We start from the raw sequence: 26,257 nt of genomic DNA, 5'->3' as shown, positions 1-26,257 counted from the left end.
TGTACTACAACTCCCAGACTTCCACAGGCAAATCTTGCACATGCCAAGTAAATTATTCAGCAAACTGGTCAGAATGCAGTGACCTGTGCCAGGTCCCATGAGAAGCTCAGACGCCAAAAGTAAAGTGTAAGCTCCTCAGCACAGGGAGTCACAGGCCCTAAGGGTGAAGACACTCAGAGCTAAAGTAAAGTGTAAGCTCCTCAGCACAGGGAGTCACAGGCCCTAAGAGTGAAGACACTCAGAGCTAAAGTAAAGTGTAAGCTCATCAGCACAGGGAGTCACAGGCCCTAAGGGTGAAGACACTTAGAGCTAAAGTAAAGTGTAAGCTCCTCGGCACAGGGAGTCACAGGCCCTAAGAGTGAAGACACTCAGAGCTAAAGTAAAGTGTAAGCTCCTCAGCACAGGGAGTCACAGGCCCTAAGAGTGAAGACACTCAGAGCTAAAGTAAAGTGTAAGCTCCTCAGCACAGGGAGTCACAGGCCCTAAGGGTGAAGACACTCAGAGCTAAAGTAAAGTGTAAGCTCCTCAGCACAGGGAGTCACAGGCCCTAAGAGTGAAGACACTCAGAGCTAAAGTAAAGTGTAAGCTCCTCGGCACAGGGAGTCACAGGCCCTAAGAGTGAAGACACTCAGAGCTAAAGTAAAGTGTAAGCTCCTCAGCACAGGGAGTCACAGGCCCTAAGAGTGAAGACACTCAGAGCTAAAGTAAAGTGTAAGCTCCTCAGCACAGGGAGTCACAGGCCCTAAGGGTGAAGACACTCAGAGCTAAAGTAAAGTGTAAGCTCCTCAGCACAGGGAGTCACAGGCCCTAAGAGTGAAGACACTCAGAGCTAAAGTAAAGTGTAAGCTCCTCAGCACAGGGAGTCACAGGCCCTAAGGGTGAAGACACTCAGAGCTAAAGTAAAGTGTAAGCTCCTCAATATTACGCAGCCCCACAGTAAATAAATTTTAATTTGCCCTGTTTTATCAATATTTATTGAAATTGTATATGAATTAGAGCCTCATGGGGCCCCCTATACCTCCTGGGCCCCCCTGCAGCCCCAGGGTCTGCTTCCTCTGTAGTTACTCCCCACAAAAGTTAGTCTGCAAATTGATATGACTCCAGGACTGGGCCCCAGCTACAGAGGGGCCCCTGTTTGGAACAATAGATAAATATTTTCATGTACAGCCTATGGCCTCCAGTACTTGCTGAACTTCATGTCTCTCCGGCTGTTGGGGGGCCTTCTTGGGATTGCCATTTAACACTGATTTATGTAGTATATGAGAGGGGGAGCCAGTAGGGTTGCCACCTGGCCGGTATTTTACTGGCCTGGCCGGTAAAAATGATGGCTGATCCCAATGTTATTAATAGGGAATAAAGATAAATATATAGGAAGGTCAGTGATCCCAATGTTATTAATAGGGAATAAAGATAAATATATAGGAAGGCCAGTGATATGATCCCAATGTTATTAATAGGGAATAAAGATAAATATATAGGAAGGCCAGTGATCCCCAATGTTATTAATAGGGAATAAAGATAAATATATAGGAAGGTCAGTGATCCCAATTGTTATTAATAGGGAATAAAGATAAATATATAGGAAGGCCAGTGATATGATCCCAATGTTATTAATAGGGAATAAAGGAATAAATATATAGGAAGGCCAGTGATCCCAATGTTATTAATAGGAATAAAGATAAATATATAGGAAGGTCAGTGATCCAATGTTATTAATAGGGAATAAAGATAAATATATAGGAAGGTCAGTGATCCCAATGTTATTAATAGGGAATAAAGATAAATATATAGGAAGGTCAGTGATCCCAATGTTATTAATAGGGAATAAAGATAAATATATAGGAAGGAAGGTATTTTTTTCCAGAAAAGGTGGCAACCCTAGGAGCCAATGATCACACTAGGGGGTAAATTTGCTTAGTGGCGAAAATTCGCCAGCGACGGCCTCACACCCATCGCTACACTTCGCCAGGGAAGAAATTCGCTCAGACAACGCTAATTTACTAAAATACGAAGTTGCGTCCAGGGCGTTACTTCGGCAATCAAAGCGAAGATGCGCTAGCGTTCAATTATGCCTAGCGCAACTTCGTTAGAGGTCTTCGTTTAGGCTAATTAGCATACAGTGGGAAATTATAAAGTTGAATGGACGTATATGTTGCAGCAAATACATTACACTACACATGATACACAAAATAAAGTTGTTATATTGCCCTACACATGAGCCCACTGTATAGTTTATGTTCTATATGTTCAGGACTTTTGCAGCCTGTCACTCTAAAAAAAGGAAAATACACCAGCATTTTTGGACTTAGAAACTTTTTCCACTAAAAATATGATGAAAGTGACAGAAGATTGAGGAGTAACGTCCATTCACCAGAGCAAAAATTCGCCTGGATATAGAGGGGCAAATTTACTAAAGGGCAAAGTGACTAACGCTGGCGAAAATTAATCAGCCTGACGTCATTTCGGAACTTCGCCGATTTACTAACGGGCGCTGGTGTAAATTCGCTAGCGAAGGAGATAGACTCTATCGGTACTTTGCAGTCTAACGCCAGGGAATGTTCGCTCTGGCGAATTTACGTAACTCCGCAAATTCACTAAGATGCGGATTTTACTGAACGTTACCTCTTGCGCCAGACTTGCCTTCGCCATCTCAGGCGAAGTGCAATAGAGTAGATAGGACTTCCTCAAAAAAAAAAACGCTGACGACTTTTACTTTTTACAGGGTGATAGGCTGAAAAAGATCGTAAATTTTTTTTTGGGTTCCCTCCTTCCCCCCTACATTTCCTAACATATGGCACATAAACTATACACTGGGCTCATGTGTAATAACAACTTTATTTTCTTTATTAAGGTTCCCTGGACTTGTGTAATGTAATGTAATGTATTTGATGCAACATATACGTCCATTCATGCCTAATTAGGCATCGGTAGCGTAACTTCGAACTGCTTAACTTATTGTCGCTAGCGAAACTTCGCAAGCGTTCGGAACCCTGGTCGCAACTTCGGATTTTCGTGAACTAGCGTGGTCCTGGCGAATCTACGCCTGGCGAAGTGTTGCGATGTCAGGGAAGCAGTCACTGGCGCAATTTCGGAGGTTAGTAAATTTGCCCCAGAGTGCGAATGACCGCTAGCGTCTGTCTTTTTCGCTAGCGAAAAACATAGTTAGTAAATCGGCAGAGTGCCTGAAAGCGTTGACGCTGGCGAATCTGCACCAGCGTTAGTCATTTCGCCCTTTAGTAAATCTGCTCCTATGGGACTAAAAGAGTGGCAGTTACATGGATCAGTCTCCAGCTGGCAATGGCTTTGCAATGGGGGTGGCTACTAATAAAAAGAAAGGGATTTAAGGAGCCCACCATAGTGAATGGATTCATAGAATAGGCAATGTTGCTAAACTGGTGATATTTTTATTTTTGGGGCGTGATTTCTATCTTTCTTACGTGGGAAAAAAAACAGGGTTAAAAAAAGCCACTGCCCCCACCCCCATCCCACCAGAGAGGGGCTCAGTTTATTTTAACACAAGTCCCTGCGCTCACACACAAGGGGACATGTCCAAATTCTGCTGTCCTGGCCCGGCTATAATTAGCGCGTAAACTGAGCTCCTTCCTCGCACCGCGCTCCCTCCCTCCCCGCACCATAACTTGGCTTAGACAGCTGCTCGCGGCTCCGCCCCCTCCCCTGCGGTGCCTCCCGTGGGGGTGGGGCGCGGATCACATTTCGGTATAACTGACAGACATAACAGGCCCGGGGGGGAGATTGAAAAAGTCTCACAACTGCTGCGACCCCCATTGCTGCTCTCTTCTCTCGGGCCTCAGGTAAGGAAAGTAGGGTGGAAGGGGGCTTGGAAATTACCTCCTCACTGCTAGAAACACAATGGCGACCCTTCCTAAAGAGTTCAGAACCTGCTGAAGGACTACAGCTTCCACAATGCCTCTAGGATTCTGGGAGTTGTAGTTCTGCAGCTGCTGGAGTTGCCAGTAGGTTGCCTATATTCCTTGTGCAATGGCACATATTTATAATTGACTGGGTCCCACAGCAAAATTAATTTAGGCAATTTTCATGCTTATTAGTCAGTGCCACCCCTGAGACTAGGGTTGCCACCAAAAAATACCTGCCTTTCTATATATTTATCTTATTTCCATATTAATAACATTGGCATCAACCATCATTTTTACCGGCCAGGTGGCAACCCAACCTGAGACCCCCATACCTTGGGCCCCTAGCTGCAGGTTTTGCTTCATCTGATAAACTTGTTGGACTGGCTTTAGCCCTACCCTTAACCTTGGCATAATAGTATCCCAGAATCAGAACCAGCACTTACCCACTGGGCTCTGATACAAGGAGACCAGCCCGATAGTCTCACACTATATATGAGAAGAATTAGTGACCCCTCTGATTCCCGTTTCACTGCTGATTTATATGGGGCTTGGCAGCAGATGGCACCCACAGCAGCTGAGTGCGGGGATCTAGTCTTGGGTGTCAGGGCTAACGCCTGGCATAGATGAAACTCTAGACCAGTGATCCCATAATGTACATGTAGCTCTCCGACCCCTTGGATGTTGCTCTCCGACCCCTTGTTTATTGCTTATTATTTTTGAATTCCAGTCTGGGAAGCAAGTTTTAATGGCATAAAAACAAAATATTGTGCCAAGTAGGCTGCCAGTCTAAATAGGGGCTACCAAAGTAACCAATTATAGTCCTTATTTGGCACCCCAAGGGATTTTTTCATGCTTGTGTTGCTCCCCAACTCTTTTTTACATTTGAAAGTGGCTCACGGGTATAAAAAAAAAAGATTGGGGAGCCCTGCTCTAGATGTATAGGGTTATAGCCACCTGTCTGTGGATTCAATTATATTATCGATATCCCTATACCCACCCACTGCTCCTTTCTATTGCATTTCCATTGTGCCAGTGTGTGTGCCCTAAAGTTCTCCTATTCCAGCAATAGATATACTGTGCCATTACATAATGATTTTATCTCATGACCTTGCTAATGTATAATATATCTGTCTTTCTGTCTACCTCTATCATTGATGTCCATCTTTCCTCTCCCATGTGATAAAGGTTAAGAAACGCTGATTTAAAGGGTTGATAGTTAAGCACAGTTGTTATTATGTATACACTTAGAGGTCGGAATTAGGATATTTTGGGGTTTTTTTGTTTTTTTTTGCTCCTCTGACTTCCTGCTGTTTTGGTCCTAAAAGGTTATGTCCTTGTGACCAGGAAGTGTGTAGCGCAGTGCTGAATGGCTTCCTCCCATTGGCTGGAAACAATTAGGAGATTAAAAAAAATATCGGTGGATATGGGAGTGAGATGGGCTCCTGGGATTGAGATGAGCTCATGAGGATGATGAAGGTGTCTCTGGTTGATGTAATGGGATTAGAGGGCAATAGTTGGGTGCTGGCAGACAATATGTGGGTGGCCTGAAGTTTTAGCTTTCCAGTTATCTGTTGGGGGGGTGGGGGGTGGATAAATGGCCTCTCAGGGGATGTAGGCCTTGATCTAAAGAACCCATTAGCCATGTTGGGATGTGTCTATTTTTGCCCCATGTGTCCCATAAATAAAGGCTGACAAGACAGACAGGAGGTGAGTGGCTGCGACCAGCTGTTGGTCTTGTCATGGTGCTGAACTATATACTGGGCCACTCTATACAATGTATTCTCTAAACGAGACACCCTTATAATGAGATTTTATATGTGTATATATATATATTTGTGTATTATTATTATTAAGAGTTATTTATAAGGCACATGCTACAGTAATAGGACGTCAACCTCAAACCTACAAATGACATCACTGAGATGTAAAGGGGGCCCTGCCAATTTGATCTTATTGCAGTAATTAATTAATTAACAGTAATTAATCGGTCATTTGCGGAAGTCATTGGGTGGGTCCTGAAACTTTATTTACAACAAGATCATTTATTGACCATTTTATATGACCAGGATGGACGCAGATTTAAAAAAAAAAAAAAAAAAAGCAGCTGCAATACTGCTGGCTCGGCTTAGTGCAAATAATGGGCTGCATTAGCGCAGCTCCCCCTAGTGGACATATTTTGAATTATTTTTTCCCAAACAATAACGTTTGAGTTATGGGTTTACCTACCCTTGTGTTTCCTTATAAAGCAAAGCCTCCTGGTGAGTATAAAATTGGCTCTATGATCTAATGCAGGGCCACACAGAGGGCCACAGAAGGGCATTGACGCATGGGACCCCATATTGCTGCCCAGCAGAATGGCTGATAGGGACACATTCCATAACGAATGCTCTGAAATAATTTCTTATTTTCTATACATTATCGGGGGGTCAGGACACACACACACACAGGTGGCTGTTCCCCTTCCCCATTATTTTAATAAGGTCAGATCATAATGGCAACCTTAACCTACATATGTCCGTGGCCACAAAGCCCTCCCTGTAGGTTCCTATCACCTTTAAAGGGCATTCCCTGGGGTCCTGAAATAGACAAGAATGCCCAGTTGTCCCCCCACACCCTCCTAGCCATCTCATGTAACATCTGAGTCACGCAGCCTTCTGATCTTCTTTACTGAGAGAAGCCAACCGAAAATAGGCTGGGGGGCACAGTGTCATTCTCCATCTGTCTGGCCCCACACTTGGAAAGAATTTACAGCATTATACCCAAGTGTCATACCACAAGCCCCCAGGCTCCAATGTGACATACGTCAGGAATATATAAATATATATATAATATATCACCAGATCATTATATAAAGGAATTGTTCATAAAGGGCATATAGACCCCAAAATAGAACTTTCTATTATATATTTGTGACACATTTTCAGTGTTTATTTTTTTTTTTTAAAGTTATTGATACTGAAAGCAGTGCCTATCCCCCTTTCTGCACTGCCGGTTCTGCCCGTTGAAACAATGTAGCGCGTCGGCCTTGTGTGCCCCAAACCCAAATTTGGGTTTATGTCTGCTTCATTTGTGATTTAGTCTCATGCATAAGTGTTTTATGGGCACACAGAGGGGAATCCGATGTACTGTGTCTCATGTATAGGGATTTGGATTTTGGCTTGAACTATGGCTGCCTCTTTCCATAGCCCTTATGCTTTCCCACTGCAACCATTGCTTATTTGTGTGCCTGGCCTCTTATAGGCTATTGGTTTGATTAGACACTGCAAGGGATTAGGAATAAGGACTTTTGCTTCAAGCTACATCAATTAGCTGCTTGGGTATAAATATTAACGAATGTCTTCCAATATTCCCCTAGAACTGGGGATGCTAAAAACACTGCAGTCCTCTGTTAGGTGTCATTGGTGTGTTATAATCTATTAAAGGAGAACTAAAGCCTAACTGAAGTAGCTAGAAATGTTGTACATGATGTTTTGTGCTTCTGTACCAGCCCAAGGCAACCACAGCCCTTTAGCAGTAAAGATCTGTGTCTCCAAAGATGCCCCAGTAGCTCCCCATCTTCTTTTCTGCTGATTCACTGCACATGCTCTGTGCTGCTGTCACTTACTGAGCTTAGGGAGCCACTCACAATATACAGTACACATAGAATAGAAATGTCACAATATAAGGCTGATTAGTAATTAATACACATAATTACTACATGGCAGCACAGAAACCAGTGCAATTAGCATCAGAATTGAATAATCAGCAAAGCTGTAGCATCAGCTTATATTACAGCCAGGGAAGCTCATTTTCTGCTGGATAATTAGTGACGAGCCCTAAGCTTAGCTTCTCAACAGCCAATCAGAGCCCACTGAGCATGTGAGTGTCACAGACACTTTCCAAGATGGTGACCCCCTGTGACAAGTTTGAAGTCCTGGATCATTGCTGCTATTGACAAGCTCAAACTTTAGCCTCGTGCAATAAGTTCACTATATAAAATATGGCATTTTAGCCATAATCATGTTTAGGGTTCAGTTCTCCTTTAAGGCAACTGCAGAGATTTCAATAGACCCTGCATGGCACATCCACTGCTTTGGGCCAAAGTTTGGCCGTCCCTGCCACATGTATTTAATAGAGCTTTACATGACACATGGGCACATTATAAAGGTGAATGTTTAATGATGTTATATGCATGAAACCAGGTTTAAAGGGGACATAAAACCCCAAATGATTAGACTATTGAAAGAAATTACCATTTCCCAATATCGATTTATTAGACACTGTGTGATTTGTATATATATATTTGCTATCCGTTTTTTATTCTCTGCCCTGGTGGTGGCTCTGACTTTTGTAGCAAGTGATTAGCAGAACTGAAAAGGCTGACTTCTGCCACATTGTTTCAGGGGACAGAACCAGCAGTGCAGAGGAACTAAATTGCTTTTTTTTTTTTTTTGCTGTTGCTTCCTAATTGTAATGTTGTCTGACTTTTGTTTTTTCACAGTTGACCAAAAGCCATCATGTCTGACACAGAGGAAGTGTAAGTCGACCTGTTTCCTGTGACTATGGATTTCATTATAAAACCCCAGTCATATTATATAGAGATATATATATATAAACTCTCATTCCTCAATGGTTGAACTAATCAGACTCTTTCTCTTCTTTTCTCCCCTCTCTCTGCTGTCCCTTCGCTCTGCTGCCAACAGTGAACAGGTGGAGGGTAAGTGAGCAACTGTATAGAAAGAATAGTATGAATAATAATAATAATAATAATTAAGGCTAATAGTACATCTTTTCATTAATACCATATATCATCCCTACTTATTTCACTCACTCATTTCTCCCTAACAGCAGGGACAGTCGTCTTATTAATCTCCTGTCTCATTCCTTCACTTTCTCATTTTATACAGTCATTTTTTGCTTTTTATCATTAATTCCGTTTATTATTTAACTCAGTAACTCTCCATCCAACTAATAGGTCGGTACTTGTGCTGCCACCTGCTGGACTGTGTCCGTAACTGCAATTTCTGCCTAGGGTGCAAATGCAGGATCAGCCGGAGATGTCTTCTAATTTCCATGTGCCTTGTATTGCTGTTAAATCCTTCACTGCCACGGCCTTATATCTAATCTAATATTTATAATATAAACTGGATTTTGCTTTTAATCCCAGTATATAGAGGACGCACAATAAAGCACTGAGTAGCAGGTATTCTGCTGTTTGCCTTTGATTTCCATATCCCATGATTATAGAGCCCTATAGTTTCAGTGAATATTCTCAATAACTCCCCTATAATCCTGCTATTATCGCTAGTATTAATTCATATACAGGTATGGGACCTGTTATCCGGAATGCTCGGGACCTGGGGTTTCCCGGATAATGGATCTTTCTGTAATTTGGGTCTTCATGCCTTATGTCTATTAGAAATTCACTTAAACATGAAATAAACCCAATAGGCTGGTTTTGCCTCCAATAAGGATTAATTATATCTTAGTTGGGATCAAGTACAAGTTACTGTTTTATTATTACAGAGAAAAAGGAAATTATTTTTAAAAATTTGGATTATTTGGATAAAATGGAGTCTATGGGAGACTGGATATCGGGTTTCCGGATAAGGGATCCTATACCTGTATTTCCATTGAATTCACCCTATGACCCAGACATTCATCCACATAAGTTCAGTTAATACTTCCAATAACCCAGACATTAAACCCCTTTAATGTAATTTATTAATTGCTTCCCTCTAATCTTATCCCCATACAGCCTTTTATAATTCCATAGCATTCATTTACTTTTATGGTTCAGGTGGTGATTGAGTTAACAGGCTTAGCCTTGCTGTGTGCACCGGTCCCGTTGTATTATTGTTGTGCTTTGTGTAGGCCAGGGTGTGTCCCGGCAGTTGCTGAACTACAACTCTCAACATTCGCAGACCAATGATGGGTGTTTCAGACCAGCAGCAGCCCACACCCTTAATATAAATTGGTTGCTTTTGCTTTAAAGTCCAACATATTCCATTGTTTTTCTGTTTTTTTTTTTTTGTTGTCTCCTTCCCCAAAAGAAGAATACGAAGAAGGTAAATGGGTGAAATGACCCCCCCAACTCCATCTTTCAATCTCTAATTCTAGAATAACTTTACTTCCTATTTTACCAATAAAATGTCACTAATTTAAGCCCTTTCTATGCCAGAAGGATCTGCAGCCTCAAGAAGAACATAAATTTAATGTAACAGCTAAGCTATTCCAAGTGAAGGACCATTTGAAGGTGCATTTGTCCCAAATTCTTGATTTCCCAGAGGTCACTTTGGCCTCAATTATAATTGAATTGCTGGGAAAATTAAAAGCTCTATAGCCCCTAGACATACATAAGTATGCTTGTGACAGCAAAGGGTTGCAGACATTTCTCTGGCAGTGAAAGGGTTAGACTCCCCCCTAAACTCCTCACTGGTACCAGCCTTTCAACAATGCTAACATGGACCCTGGTTTGTGGCCTCACCAGGCCGGCCATGGTTTATATTGAGGTGTGTGTTTGAAAGAGCAAGTGTCTGTCACTTTGTTCGATCCACAGTCTCCTGTATGTTGTAAACAAGGGGCACCCTCCACACATTCATTGTATAGGGGTCCCAAGCTGTGCGACCCCCCTTGTTGGAACCAGAGAGACTGTGGATTAGGACAGACCGCTCTCAAGAGTTTCTTTTTCATCCTAAACCGCCTTTACTTAACTCATTCTCTTTTTGTTTCCTATTTAAACACCAGGATATTTTAACCTGTTAACTACCGAATAAAACATCCTGGAGTAGGTCTAACCAGCATGTCTCCTTTATTTAACCCGCTGGCTGTCCATGTCATATGGGCGCCAAAGGGTTAAATCAGAACATTAGTGCTGCTGTACTTTGCAGCGGGGACTGGGGCACCAGGTTGGGATCCATATTTTCTTTGTCTGACTCCCACCCTCCGCGTCTCTGTGATGCTCTGAGGCTAATGTTCTCTGCTTTGTTTTCTTGCTTTCTTGGCCTCCTTCATCGTATCTCAATATGCGACAAACAGAGGCACAAGAAGGTAGGTTGTGTGGTCCTTTTGGACATTTCTGTTTGTGTTACTGTGGGGAGAGGGGAGCGGGTGGTGATGGAGCGTTCTCTTGTGCACAGACTCATGGAATGTAGCCTACATGTACCTGGCACCAGTGATACTACTCACTTTCCCCAGGATCACCTTTCTTTCCTCTGAGATGCTCCTTCTTGCAAAGCCACTAGTTACCCTTATCTCACCTTGCACTACACATTCCTGGGTCTCTTGGTGTCTGGAGAACTATCCTACCCTGTTATACGTTCCAGTTTGTGGTGTTGCGTTATTATTCTCTCCTGCCAGTGAGGGTCTAGCTAAGAGCTAGTCTGTGCCTTGTCCTGCTTTCTTGCTTTTCTAATGCTTTCTCTTCTCCTCCTCCTTCCTGTTTACTCCACGCTACAGAAGAAAGCCAGGAGCAAGGTATGTGACCCGAGCCTTTCTTCATCCCTAGTGTATCCCTCTAACTATGTATTCTTGTATTTCTATCTATACCTATTTTATATCATATTAGTAGTGTTGTAATCTTAGATACTTCAACTCAGGTCTGTCTATTGGGTTTGGAAATTAGTTATTTACTATGCAAGGATATTGTCCCCAAGGGGAGCTCTTCTTGAATAAGACTATCTGTGCTCGTAGCCTGCCGTACCATTCCAGCTCACTGTGCCTGCAATGCATCTTACAGCTGCGATGTGCAAAACAAGCAAGACATACTGACCTTGTGATTACCACATTGCATGCTAGGACAGCTACCCAGAATGTTTTATCATGTATAACCTACAATGGGTCACACCACCCTAGAGTCTGTAAGGTGGATCCAGAGACGCTACCTAAAAAGAGAAGATGATCCGTATCCTTAACATGCCCTTAATCCATTATATGCCTAAAGCTAACCTGGAGTGAGGTCTAAAAATGTCAAAAATGGATCATTATCTTACTGATGAAAAGCAGTTAGTTGACGACTCTGTAGTCAACAGAGTCTAAAGGTTTAAAAGATATTACAGCTACAAGGGACAGTATCTGAGCTGGTGGTCCAATCTTCTACTTTGAGGAACAGCTTCTCAGAATATCTATGCCTTGGATAAGGCACTAGCCAATGATTATCAGCCCAATTCAATCCATGATTTGAGGAGATAAGCACTTTTGGTGCCATAGCCTCCATAATTCTCAGAGACCTCTTCTTGATTTGACACCTGTTCCATAGGAAAAGGGCAGTCTCTGATGTCCAAGGACCATATTGTCTAAACTGAAATATGACCTAAATGAAATATACATGTCATTCTGCATGGTTTCAACTTGTGCATGGGATTTATCCCAGTCAATAAAAACAATGCAGTCTCAGGTACCTCAAACAGTAGAAAGCTAGGGCTTATTGTGTACATGGAATATCCCATCTCTAGACCTTTGCATTCTTAGTTCCACCTTGCATTCTATTGAGTTAAGTGGAATCCACCTCTTACCAGAGGTAAAAAACTATGGTGGAGACCACACCTTGTACCATCGACCTTCTTTACAGAGCTATATTACATGCTCTCCAGGCATTCTTTGTAACAACACCATATATATTTGCCTGAACGATATGTGCCTCATGCAATGTGTTCCTTAGAAGGATCTTAATGAGAATATATAGTAGCCAATTTCAGGAGTCCTATAGCTGTTGCTGAAAACTGTATGGATCTGTGGAATGGATCAAAGCTGATGTTGAAACCAATTGTTTTGGTATGCAAATTCATTTTCATGGAATCTTAGAGATTTCCGACCAAAGTCTTCATGTTTGCCTACTAATTGGTTTGCATCCTGTTACAATGTGACTACTTCTAATTATGCTTTGGCTCTCTCTTCTCTTTTATTCTGACGTGCCCGCCTGCTTTCTAATACCCCATTTGTCCCTGCACTTTCTGCACGCTGCTTGCTGCTATGAACTATGCCTGAAATACCTGTGAAGAAGAAGAACCAGTTGTGGAAGAGGCACCACAAGTAGAAGAAGCTTATGAGGAGGCTGAGGAGGAAGGTAAGAACCTGAAGACCCCAGTCTCCTGTAGGGCAATATGGAGAGATGTATTCTTTGTTCTCTTAGTGGGATATTTCAGAAACTTATGTGCAGTGCTGTTTCCTGAGCTCTAGGTCTGCAATCCTTTACAACTCAATCATTGTGTTTTTTTACACATCTAGCTTTGAGGATTGACACCAGTACCATAGACCTAGTACAGAAAAGGGCCAATAAATCCTATACCACATAGGACACATTTTTTTGCTATCTTTGTGTATAGATGGATGATTTTTTAAATAGTGAACCCATTATGCCTTAAATATCCCCCATAATGCACCCATATCAGTGTACACAAAATAATTTTACTCTTAAATCCAGTAAAACAAGATATGAGGGATGTAATATGCAAGAGAAGACTTACCCTCGGCCCTACCTCTTCAAGATCTGTTACAGTTGGGTTTCATCAGCTCTTCTTTATTTTGTCAGTGGTGTGCTTGATGCTTGTTCTGCATGGCTGCTGCATATCTGCTTTGCATATGATAAGGGGTGTATGCCACTAGAATGGAAACAGGTTATTAGAGAAGGTGACTTTAAACATTTAGATCTTCGATCATGCTCCCTGCAATCATAGCTGGCGGGATCTCGAGTTTCTTGCCTCAGGCCTAGTAAAAGTGACATGGAATAGTTGGGGTGACTATGAGAGGAAACATAAGGTCTAAGAGGAGCAGAGAAACCATGGAGAGATTATGAATGCCTAGAGTTAAGTAGAGAGGGTAGCCTCAGTGTATATCACCTCCAGCTAATGGTGGGAATGTATTAGCTGGTCAAAAGATGTCTATAGTGGGAGGGGCAAAGTAGATCTAGCGTTCTAATATTGGAAATATACTGTAAGATGAAACTGTGTGTGAAGAACCTGCAGATCTGGAATTAAATCGAGAAAATTTGTGCATGAGAACCAAAATGTAAAGTTCTGGCCAAGAGGAACCTCTAGAACGTGGCACATTTTGTCTTCATCGTCATGAATTCTTATTCGGGAACCAAGGTGTACTTAATAATCTCTTTTCAATTGCAGAACATGGTGAAGAATATGATGGTATTTGACTTCCACTCTTTATCACTATTTTTTTTACTTTTTTTTCTCTCTCCCTCACTCCATCTAACTCTACAGGTTGGGCCAAAGCACTGCAATTTTTTAGGACCTAAGCAGCATTTCTTAAGATAGGTTCACCTCTAGGTTGGTGGAGTCTATTGCTCTCCATTGTCTGCCCATATGTACACCCAAACAAACAGGAGGGGGGCATGTAGCTTCACCAGCATAAGGCCAAGTAGGGGACACTAGGAAATACACTTCTTTATGAAACATTTCTGTATTTCTTGAATCCTTGTGTAATGGCATCAACATAAATGGAATATCTTATCAAATATTTCATATGTTATGTTTTACATACATTCCTAGCCAACCAGCATAAAGATTTGGGGAGTTGTAGGTGCAGCAAGAGGTCTTGGCACACATACATATTTCCTGTAGTTCCCAGGGATAATGGTTGGTATCCTAGACCTTCACACTATGTATTTGAAAGCCGGAAGGAGAGACGTGACTTCCCAGTCCTACTTAAAAGATATGTGGAGTTTTGGCCAAACCTGTTTTTTTCTACCACAATGATCCTGAGATTTCTTGTGAATTAACTGTTGGGGAAAATGTGTAGAACATTATTGCAATGTTCTGCTCACCAACAAAACCTCACTCTTTTACCCGTGTGTGCTTTTTTCAACACCTTTTACAATCCTCCTTCTCATTCCAACCACTTGTTGTATGAACCTTTCCCAATCCCCACCGCAGCCTAATTCACTCATGGGTTATCAACTGTTACCCCTAAATATATTCATGGTTTCTTCTACTAAAACTACTTCATCATTGGTCCAGTAGCAATAACCCTGTACATTCTTCTATATTATAATTACCATCATTCTGGCCACCATTATCACCACTGTGAAAATATATTCCTTCTGTTCCAGACCCAGACCTAGACCAGTAGTGCTCACAAATAAAACCATTTGAAGCAGAGAACTTTGGCAATTTCAAACAAGACTGGTCAACATCATGAACACTGTACAAGTTCTAGCCTTTGCTATGGCTTCAAACTTGCCTCCCTGTAGCTCTTTTGAACTGTAGAACCAATATTGTCAATAGGAGGGTTAAGACTTTCCTTATCTGTTTTATACAATATAGGTTTATTTCCATGGCTTCCAATACCGTCCCATTACCAATTTTTCTTGACTTACACATTCTCTCTCTCTCTTTGTCACATTCCATTACCTCTGGATGAAGATAAATGTCTGTTTTCCTTGGATTTTACTCCCCTCTTGTTAAATAACTAACGTTTCTTCTTTTGCTCCTCTGGAAATTTAACAACAATCTGTCTGACAGGTCAAAGGTTGACTGTGGTCATTCAGTTGACTCTCACTGACCATTGAGTGCATCTAGTAGGATTACCAGACCTTACTGTTGTGTTCTTCTTTCATCTAATGCCTTTAGTACTGTTTAACAGTGTGGAAAGCATCTTGTGTTAATACCCAAGGCTTGGCAACACATGCCCGCACACACACTCTTGCATTACATTCTATATTGTTTCACTGGATAAAAGTAATGTCAATACTGCATTGAAATTCCAGGTGTAATGCCACATTTGCCCAGTGAAGTCAGCTGGAAATGTGAAGACCAGAAATAAGGGTTCCTTACACAGATGCTTTTCATTTATTTCACATTCTCTGGTATATGATTGTTAATTTGTCATGCACCCCCACTCCTCCTGCCTGCATTTCCTCCCTCCGCATGTTTGATGTGTTTGATGTCCTGTTCTTACTTCTCTCTCTCTCTCTTCTGTTCTTTCCTTATCCAATATTCTTCAAAAGAGGAGAAGCCAAAGCCCAAGTAAGTGAATATTAAAAAAATATGTGATTAAGTGAACACTCCATAAAGATGTCCATTGAAATTAATGCCGAATATAAGAAAATATGGGCAGCTGCCTCTTCCTGGTTGGTGTATGACCTCACACATTTATTGATGACCTCATAGATACATGTTAACAGAAGGGTTTGGATCATTTAGGGAACCTTGGTGGTTTTAGTTCATTGACAACACTTTCTCCATTGTATAACAATACTGCTACATGTCACTAATAGTAACCTATATGATACCAACCATTGCCAATCACCACTTACAGTGAATATTTACCTCTCCTTCTGTCCTGTCTAAATACTTTGTCCCTTGTCACTGGGGTGCTAATTCTTCTCAAGCATGGCAAAACCCAGTTCTTTAGTAGATTTGAGTTTAGAATTGATTTGAATCCTTGGGGTGAAATTCCTTCATTTTATAAATTTGCTTCTTGGACTCTAACCGGCAGGGCAGCCATCAGGGGGGGACAGTTGTAGGGAGCCCCGAGGGTAAGGGGGGCCCTGCCACGCCACACTTACTTGATTAGCTGGGCCCCCCATCTTTCTGAGAGCTGCTGACTTCGGGAAGGTATGGACGTTTAAGGGGCCCTGGCCACCGATTTTCTTATAATGTGGGGGTGGGGGCCGTGGCCACCAATTTTTTTTCTCGTGGGGTCCTAGCCACCAATATTTTTTAATGGGGGCCCTGGCCACAAATGTTTTTTTATGGGGGGCCCTGACCACCAATATCTTTTTATTTTTTATTAACATGTGGGAACCCTAGCCATCAATATTTTTTTTGTTTTTTTACTGTGTGGTGGGGGCGGACCTGTGGGGTGGGGAGGGGGGACCTGTAGGTGGGGCTTGCGGTGGGCGCAGCCCAGGGGGCCCAGGAAATTTTTTTGTATGGGGCCCTGTGATTTCTGATGGCGGTCCTGCTAACCGGTAATTCTTTCTTTTTGTGCCCTAGGCTCACAGCCCCTAAAATCCCAGATGGAGAGAAAGTTGACTTTGATGTGAGTAACATAAAGGATGGTCCATATAGTGGCTGGACATAAAATATTATAATGATGGCAATAAACATTACAATGGATATATATACCCTACAACTGATGGCAGTATACACAACACCCAACAGCAGTATGCTATAAGTGATGCTAGTTCATTACAACTGACAGCCAAACAATACAACCAAATGCAGAGGGACGCAGGTGTCCTAACCTAGGCAGCTCAGTAGGCGAATTAAATGATGGCAAAAGGGGACCTTCAAATCCAGGATAGAGATAATGCTGGTAAGCACCTAAATAGCAAAACACTGTTTCACTGACCATTTCTCTTTCTACAGGATATCCAAAAGAAGAGGCAGAACAAAGACTTGATTGAACTGCAGTCTCTGATTGACACACACTTTGAGGCCCGCAAGAAAGAAGAAGAGGACATCATTGCCCTCAAAGACAGAATTGTATGTGATGCCCTAGCTCTGGGATATTGGGAGCTTTGCATGCTGGTCTGTCCATGAATTGTAAAGTTTTAATTCTGCATTGTTCTGATGGGTCAGTATAGCAACATACACCACTTGTCGGTTAAGACAGCGTCGGTCAACTTCTGCCACAGTGGGCAAAATATGATGCAACAAGTGTTCAAATTATATGAATATTACATTGCCATACAAAGAAATCTATGGGGCTCTTGGATAGTCTGGAGCCCATAAATATTCCTTGGAGGGCCATATCCAGCTCACAGCCCTCAGTTGGTCAGAAATGGATAAGGACATGATTTACACAAATTTGAAAGGCTAAGCCAATGAGGTAGTTTAAGTAAAATGTAATACATTTATAAGTCCACTGGGTTGCATCCTTGTGCCATGCCATTTTCAAAATCCTGTTTTGAAATACATTGTCATGTCTATATATGCTGCAAGTCCTCTGCAGATATGAAAAGAATGACCAATATACAAAATATTTCTCAAGTAAACCTGAAGCCTCCAGATGTTTGTATGAACAGTACTTCTATGACAAAGAATAAGATCATATCTGGAGATCACAGGCTTCTGTTTTCTTCTTTATAAACCTTCACATCGCCAGTAGTGCTGGAGATTTGTCCATGATAGCGTTTGAAGACAGTTGCACTTTCCGGCACATACAGTTATTCCAGCTAGTGATATTGGCAAATTTACTGGCGTGGTCTGCTGTTATTAACATGCTTCAACAAGGTGCCAGGGCCTTTGCAAAGCCATTTTTCAGCAGTGGGAATGACAAAACGCCCCCTATCCTCTGTCCTCATCCCGTCAGTTGGCATGCCTGGTGCTGGTGGCCATCTGTCATAACCCGGTAACTTGCACAGTCCTGTCATCAGTGGCTTTAGCAAGTTGTTGAATGGGAATGCTGTCTATGTCGAACTTGAATTCTCACAGTTTAGCACCCTGTCTGGTTCTGAATGATGACTGATTAATCCATCTCTGTGTGATCCTCAGGAGAAACGCAGAGCCGAGAGAGCTGAGCAGCTGAGGATCAGGACAGAGAAAGAAAAGGAGCGTCAGACCAGATTGGCTGTAAGTATGGGGCCCTAAACTCTCCCAATGAGATTATTTTTGTCTTAAAACATTGGTTCCAAAACTCTGGGTCTGGGCCCCTTGGGAGGGGCTTGGGCAGTTGGATAACAGTTGGATGAGACCTGGTTAAATGCTCTTTTGGAAACCCTTGAAAGCCTAGCTTTAGGGTCAATATGGGGTAAAAACTAATTTGCTTATATATTCTTGAAACTTCTTGAAGGGGAGGGGTTGGGGGCAACCTCAAAAAGGGGGGCTTGAACTGACTAAATCTGATAACCACTGTGACGGAGTGATCAATTTACAATACCCTATTTCTTAATATAGGAAGAGAAAGCAAGGAGAGAGGAACAGGATTTAATGAGACGTGCAGAGGATGACATGAAGAAGAAGAAGGCTCTGTCCTCCATGGGTGCCACATACAGCAGCTACCTGGCCAAGGTGAGTAAAGCTGGAGTCTAAAACTAATGCACTATTGGCAATAGATACATATCAGGACATATCTGTTCTTTTAAACTATTGACATATACCCATTATATTCTGTATATTTCGGTATTGCCTTGCCAGATCTCCAACGGCTTCCTTGATTGGATTTTATTTTTTTTGGTATCCAATACCACCACGATCCTTTGCTTCACGTGTTCTTCACTTCCTTTCTTACAGGCTGACCAGAAGAGAGGCAAGAAGCAGACAGCCCGTGAGATGAAGAAGAAGATTCTGGCTGACCGTCGCAAACCACTGAATGTTGACCACATGAATGATGATAAGCTCAGGTAACTATTGGATTTGTCAAGTCCTTCGCACACATACAAACAACTCCCCTTCCTCCCAGCACTCAAACGCCTAAACATGTAGACTTGTTGTTTAACCACCTATCTATTAGATGTGGTTGCACACAGTTTAATGTTGAGGTTCTGGCTAACAAGGTTTATTGTGCCTTGTTTATCAAGGTTTTGGTGGGTTTATTTTCTGACAACATGAAAACCAATTACACAGGCACCCCCAAGTGATTGTATTGACTTACCTGAAACCACAGGCTGGTGCTCCTATCAGCAGAAAACTGCACCGGCCCGGGGTTCTTCCAGCGAGCACCACGGAGCGATCCTCTTCTGGAAAAAGCTGAACCTTAACTAAAAAGTTGGTTATTTCGTTCTACTGCGCATGTGTCTGCCCCGGGAAATTTGAAGAAAGTAGAGGATCGCTCCATGGTGCTCACTGGAATAACCCCCGGGCCAGTGCAGTTTTCTGCTAATAGGAGCACCAGCCTGTGGTTTCAGGTAAGCCAGAACCTCAACATTAAACTGTGTGCAACCACATCTAATAGATAGGTGGTTTCAGGTAAGTCAATACAATCACTTGGGGTGCCTAACATTTGGCACCCCCAAGTGCAAAAAGACTTTCCTTCTCCTTTAAGGCCACTTAGGGTCAGCAATCTGAATGTTAGTGAATAGTATGTCTATGCTTTATTCCTCACGTCTTTATTCGTTTATCACAGGGAAAAGGCAAAGGAAATGTGGGACTGGCTGTACCAGTTGGAGTCTGAGAAGTTTGAGATGGGAGAGAAACTCAAGAAACAGAAATACGAGGTACAGTAAAAATACTATTTGCAGACAACTTGAGTTGTATCATAGTGCACCAATTATCATGAATGGTTGCCCTGTCAACTGTTATGTGGCAGGAATGTAAAGCTGGCCATTCATGGGCTGATATAAGATGATGGCTTGGCCCCTCCAGACCAAGCTGGCTCCTTATTGGGCTTTACATGACGTCTTTGCTCATACATGGCTGAAAACTGACCAGATATTTATGGGACAGGTACAAAGTACAAATCCCAACACTCCTCCAGTCTGCATTGACTGGGAGTTGTAGTTTGCTGCGGAACCATGGGTTTGAAACCACTGGTCAATGCCATATTATACATATAGCTATAGCATATGTCTGAATCTACAACGGGTTCTCTAAATATAGGCTGTAAAGTGGTCTATATATAGCTATAGTAGTCAGTAGACTATTTCAAGGATGTAGCAGTGCAGGTGCTTCTCCATTTATAGAGAATAAAACTGCCTTGTTATAAATCATCCAGATTATGCCTCATCCTGTTTATATCCTTGTAATGATTTATCTGTCTCTGGATATGCCGGTCTGTTTCCTATTGTATTATGTTAAATTACAACTCCCAGCCTCCAACCAAGAACCTACAGGGGATGTGGTTTAACAAGATCTGGAGAGCACTAAATTGCCCGTGCCTAATGTAGGATCACTAGAAGAATGAACTGGATATTATTAATGCTTCCACGAATGTGAACTTGTAAAGAATTCTATAACTGTCATCAAGTTCTAGAGAACATTCTGTTTGCCTGTAGATTCCTTCCTTCATGTTATATATAGCCTGTTCAGAGGTCATTTTGGAATATGCCTGACTTATTCTATGGAACATCCATTAACAGGAACATTCCATTAATAGAAGCCTAGCAGTAAATCACTAACTGGATGCACCAGGCTCACAGCTGTCCACCAATGTTCTGTACCACCCCCCTGTCTAAATGTTGACTATGCATAACTGTTCCATTAGTGCCGATACAGTGTTATTTGTCAGCCTTGTATAGGTTAAGCAGTACAGAGAATAATACATAAAAGGGGCTAGAATAAAGATGGTCTAGTACCTATTGTAATAATTCATCCAAATAATATAAATAGGATGATTTCTTGTAGGAGGTTAGTAGACATTTTACACTAATTGTTACATTTCTGCAATAAAAGCTCTTCTCTATGGTTTTCATTCATCTAGGTCAGGGGTGTCCAAAAAGTAGATGTCTTGTCTTTCATGTCGAGATCAGTAGATCTCAAGACACTGTCAACAAACAGCTTGTCTAAATCACCCTCCTATTTTATGATTTTCATTCAGATATTTATTATAAGGTTACATAAGAAATAGTTGTTTGTTAAATATAGCAATGCACATTCTCATAAATCAATATTTCAGTCATTTTCCATGGAACCGAATGCTAATAATGCTTTATGGATGTCGATCCTAATGGGCCATCATGGCTAAAAGTAGACCTGGCATTAGTAAAGTATGGGCACTCCTGAGCTAGGTCATGATAGACATTAATTAGCAGTGATAAGTCCAAAGCAAATAGACTTGCTTGACTAGTTTTGAAAACATTTTGCCACTTGTCCAGGTGGCTCTGCAGTAGAAGCTTTTCTCTGTGGTGTTCATTCATCTAGAATCACCACAAAAAGTATTTAATAGTGGTAAGTCCAAAGCAACTAGACTTTCTTGAGTAGGCTTTAAAATGTTTCACCACTCATCCAAGCCGCTCTGCTATAAAAGCTCCTCTCTATGGTTTTCACTCATCCAGAACATAGTAGACCGTATATGGTTTAAAGCAATGGATAACCATGGAAATGTTTCACCGCTTCGACTCGGATGAGCATTGTAAAGTTTTCATTATAAGGGTAGAACTACACGGGTTGATTTTCGGTGCATGTCCATCCGTTCCGACGCGAGGAAGTGCAGGCGGATGTGCCAAATCGAATGTAAGTAATACAAATGTTGCATGTACAAGCTGATTGCATCCGACACAACTGTCGGATAAAGATGCAACATGCAACATTTGCATCTGTCAGTTGTGTCGCGACAGATGCATTTAGCTTGTACATGCGATTGTCAAGTCGCTGTATCCGACGTGACACCTGCGTTTCCTCGCGTTGGAGCGGATAGACGCCCACTGGAAATAACCCATGTAGTTCTACCTTTAGTCCAGTTGCTTTAGACCACTACTAAACACTAAAATGCTGCTAGGCTTCATACATACACAAATCTATCTAGCAATCACAGAACAGTTACAGAACAGTTTATGCTGGGTAAATCATTCCAGTGCCCCCTTTTCACATCATTATCGGTTTTTCTTAGATTACGACTCTGCACAGGAGAGTAGAGGAACTCTCCAAGTTGTAAGTAGTGACTCCCCTTCAGCTGGGGATACAGCACAGAAATGTGCACTCAGGCATGTCACAAGCATAGAAACTGGTACGACTGGGACTGGGGTTGGAGCAGAGACACAATAGCACGGAAAATAGCACAGTGGCACGCCAGGATTGCAAGCACCTATTAGAATGATAGTCACATTGGCAAAGCTTTAGTGTGCAGCCAGGAGGACAGGTAGTCCTTTCTAGGAAGCTTTTATCTAGAACTTATAATGGGAATATAGTTAGGAATGTAGGTCGGTTATTTTTTTTTTAGATCTAGTACAAATATATAAATCAAGTAAAGATACAGAAGGGAAAGGTGTCTTGCAGTCTTGGTGCCAGTCACTGTAATTTGCGGGAAGTAATTGGGTTGCTTGTGGGGGGAAGTGTCTCTACTGTTGGCCCCAGCCCGGGTGAAATATAAAGGTAAGTCACTGTGTTTTGGCCACACGCCTGAGTATGTGTATGTGTGTTATGAGTCACGGCACGTCTGCCACTCTCTAGTTCACAGATCGGAGCTGTTTCCTAGTAAGAGGAGATCAGGTAACAGGTTTCCAGAATAAATCCCACAGGCACTAATAGAAGGTGTAAGGGTGCAAAAAGTGGAGGAAATCAATTAAAAAAAAAAAAGACTCTCCAGGATAAATAGGATGTATGTTGTTTTAACAGATTACAACCCTCAGGAATCGTATTGATCAGCTGCAGAAACAGTGAGTAGCCCCAGCTTGCCCTGGTACTCACCATAGTTCCGCCTTACCCTCCAAATCCAGCTCATACCTGTCTCTGGGTCTCCCAAAATTCTGCGCAGTCCTAGCCTACCCTCCATTCAATCCTGATTTTTAACATTCCTTTTCCTTTAAACTTGGAACTCCATGCTTCTTGCAGTCCAAAACCCAGCATGCCTCAGTTCTCATTCCCAGTATCTCCTTGGGGTTACCCCAATTGTTCTTAATCCTTATGAACACACTGAACCTGTAGCCTGATGCAACTCTGTTTGCCTCTCCCAGACAGAAAGCACAGGGTGCATGGATCGTTGCGTTCACTACTGCTATGCATTAGAGTGAAATGACAATTGCAGGTTATTTTTGGTAGGAACAGAATTGTGTGAAAGATGTAGATGTGCATGAGAGCTACAACCTTAGTCAGAGGTCCAATTCAATCCTCACCAGTTCCGACATATCTTGGAACAAGCAACATCCCTGCTGGACTAGCGCCATATTACCAGCTAGGTGCCAGCAGCCCACTATACCTCATAGGCCTACTCTTCAAACTATTTTTCCACCTCTCTTCACTCTCCTTCCTAATTTATTTTACATGCACTCCTGTATTCTTACCTTCATATCTCCCTCATGGACGGACAATGGTCACAGTATAGGCATACAAGGCCACATGGTGCCGGAGGCCCACCAGAAGTTTTCCTGGTACGCTGGTTGGCCAGTCCAACACTGACTGTTACCAGTGAGACACATTATCTGATCACGCATTTCAAACTTGAGAAACTTTATACATGCATTTTTTCTCACCCAAGCCAATATGGAAAGCCTTTAGTATGCAGCTTCTACGCAGAAAAATAAGGATTGTATCGCCGAATAATGGATACCCCTAAGTCTTAATGGAAATGCATAGAAAAATGAAAATATGGAAGGAACCCTCCATAGTATAACTAAATGTGCTTGACCCACAGACTCAAATGTCTTGAATTTAGAAACATGACACAAAGCTACTCCACTGGTTTCCATGTATATATTGAGTTGAACACTTTTTATTACAACAGATTATCTAAGGTTCCTACCAAATCTAAACACAAAGGCAGTATTTGATTAGATTGAACCTTATGCCACGCGCATCAAGCCAACCCCAGCCCTACCCTCTCATCTTACCAATATCAAACTTTACAAACGAGTTACTTCAGAACACGCGTATGGTACTATACTCGTCTCAATCCGAACAAATACCTGCATAACTGCTCTCACATATGCTCTCCCTGTGTGATCCAAACTCCTTCCCAAAGAACATTGAAATGGGATGCTGAATTACAGGGCTCTTTGGCATGACCCGTACTTGCATATCTGCCCTTCGCAAACCCCCTCTGTCCCTATTAGGCATCAATGTCATAACAGATTTAACAAATAGTCTGCAACGCTTAACCAAGCAGTTTATAGCACCTCAATAACAGGCAAAGAGCTTAACACCAAAACTGCACACCCTTTTTGCCTGTAGCAATCTTATACGCATTGCTTATTGAAGCCACTCGTAATTGCAGCTTACCGAATTGCAGCTATAGTATGATATCGATGCTAACCATGATATCATAGACCAAACGAGATATCAGGGGGCCTTACCGGAGAGTTGTGACTAGTTGATATCTTGCCAATGTGATATCAGCGGGCTTTCCCGATATCTCCAGTTTAACCTTGTGCAGTTGGAGATGAGTACGTGAACTAAGAGCTAATCAAAGCAGGTACAGTATTTACTTAAGACACAGACTGTTGCTGTCCTCAACCGCAGGTCTCGCTTAAATTGTTCCAAACACCAGCTGCTCATAGCTTCCTGCTGGATGTATTAAGCAAGGGGCAGCACATGATAGAATTGCATTTTGTTGGCGTTCCTACATTTGTAGTGTTCAAAACCAGTGTCTGTCTAGTTAAGCGAGTCCTGATGGGTATTGCCAATGTGACGGCACCAGCCAGTGTCTTCAAGTTGAGCATGCCTTCCACTGGAAGCGGGGTGGTTAGCATGTGGGGATGTACAGACTCACTCCCAGACTAATCTCAGAAGACTTGGTAAGTGGCTATGCCTGGTATTGCTGTGTGATTTAAGGGGGGGGGGGGTTCTGGAGAAAAAAAGGTTGATGCCCGCAGACACAGAAAGAATTGAAAGAGTATATTCCCTAATTTTTACTGCCATTGCTTTAGTAATATATTTATTCTTCATGCACCACTGCTGCCTACAACATACTAAAGTCATTTTAAGGTGAACTACACCTTTAAATCCAAGCATTGTACTCTTACTTTATGCAGTTGGTGGCTCTTTTATTTCATTAAAAGATGCTCTTTCTATTACTTTCTGAGTTGGGGTAATAAACCGTAGCCTTAAATGTGGCTGACCCTCGTCCTTTTGTTTTTCCCATAACAGCAGCAAGAAGGCAGCCGGAGGCAAAGGAAAAGTTGGGGGCCGCTGGAAGTAAATCAACTCAAAATCAACACCCGGTCCTCACAGAGAGCAGCCCCTTTCTGCCATTTCTTCAGTACTCATTTAGGAAGCTGGTTCTACTCCACGCACCCACAAAGGCCATTTCCCTGTGTGCCACCAAGTTCTCTCTGTGGACTGCTTTATTATCTCTTCCCTTTTGTAAATAAAGTGTGGTGCTTCTTACCCCAACAACCTGCTGGCTACTGGTTGAAACACTTTATACAGACACTAAAGTTGACAAAGAAAAGGACCGATTTAGGTTGGGAAGGCATGTGAGGAAGATGTATTTTAGGGTAGGAGAAACGTGTTCTACTATGAGCCATGGGGATCTAAAGATGAACAAGGAAGGTAGTACTATGAATGTACAGGAAGATTATACATGTTAACTATACTACGTGGTCTTGCACCCCAGAAGGTGTCATGTTCTTTAGCTGAAAGTAAGCACAGTGGAATATTAACTTACACAACTTAATTAATGCATCAACACCCAATTTACATTATCCAGCTATGGATTATCATTGGAGCATGCATTCAAACTATCTGCCAAATTCCATGCTGACAAAATACATTCTTATAGACATTTGATTCTAGCGAGCGCCAGTAATTAGCAGATGATTGTCTGTGCCCTGTAACTCATTAAACAGTTCTCATACTGATGAAGGTGTAGTTGTGCCTAAATCCAATGGCTGGGTGGAGTTGTAATTATAATTAAGA

General features: G+C 42.1%; 1 protein-coding gene across 28 annotated transcripts; it reads left to right on the top strand.

The window, feature by feature from the left end:
• The first annotated feature begins 3,723 nt into the window (after nucleotides 1-3,723).
• tnnt3.S (troponin T3, fast skeletal type S homeolog) lies at nucleotides 3,724-25,735 on the top strand. Of its 28 annotated transcripts, none has more exons than XM_041591171.1 (17): nucleotides 3,729-3,812; nucleotides 8,356-8,391; nucleotides 8,558-8,571; nucleotides 9,908-9,922; nucleotides 10,893-10,904; nucleotides 11,313-11,330; nucleotides 12,853-12,918; nucleotides 13,970-13,990; nucleotides 15,811-15,829; nucleotides 16,802-16,847; nucleotides 17,177-17,293; nucleotides 18,305-18,382; nucleotides 18,707-18,820; nucleotides 19,043-19,152; nucleotides 19,875-19,965; nucleotides 22,296-22,336; nucleotides 25,487-25,735. In XM_041591171.1, the coding sequence occupies exons 2-17, from the start codon at nucleotides 8,372-8,374 to the stop codon at nucleotides 25,536-25,538; spliced, it is 834 nt and encodes a 277-aa protein (XP_041447105.1). In that variant the 5' UTR covers nucleotides 3,729-3,812; nucleotides 8,356-8,371; the 3' UTR covers nucleotides 25,539-25,735.
• Nucleotides 25,736-26,257: the final 522 nt, after the last annotated feature.

This window comes from Xenopus laevis, chromosome 4S (assembly GCF_017654675.1).
Source record: "Xenopus laevis strain J_2021 chromosome 4S, Xenopus_laevis_v10.1, whole genome shotgun sequence".
Lineage (NCBI taxonomy): Eukaryota > Metazoa > Chordata > Amphibia > Anura > Pipidae > Xenopus > Xenopus laevis.
This window is presented reverse-complemented; position numbering and strand designations above follow the sequence as displayed.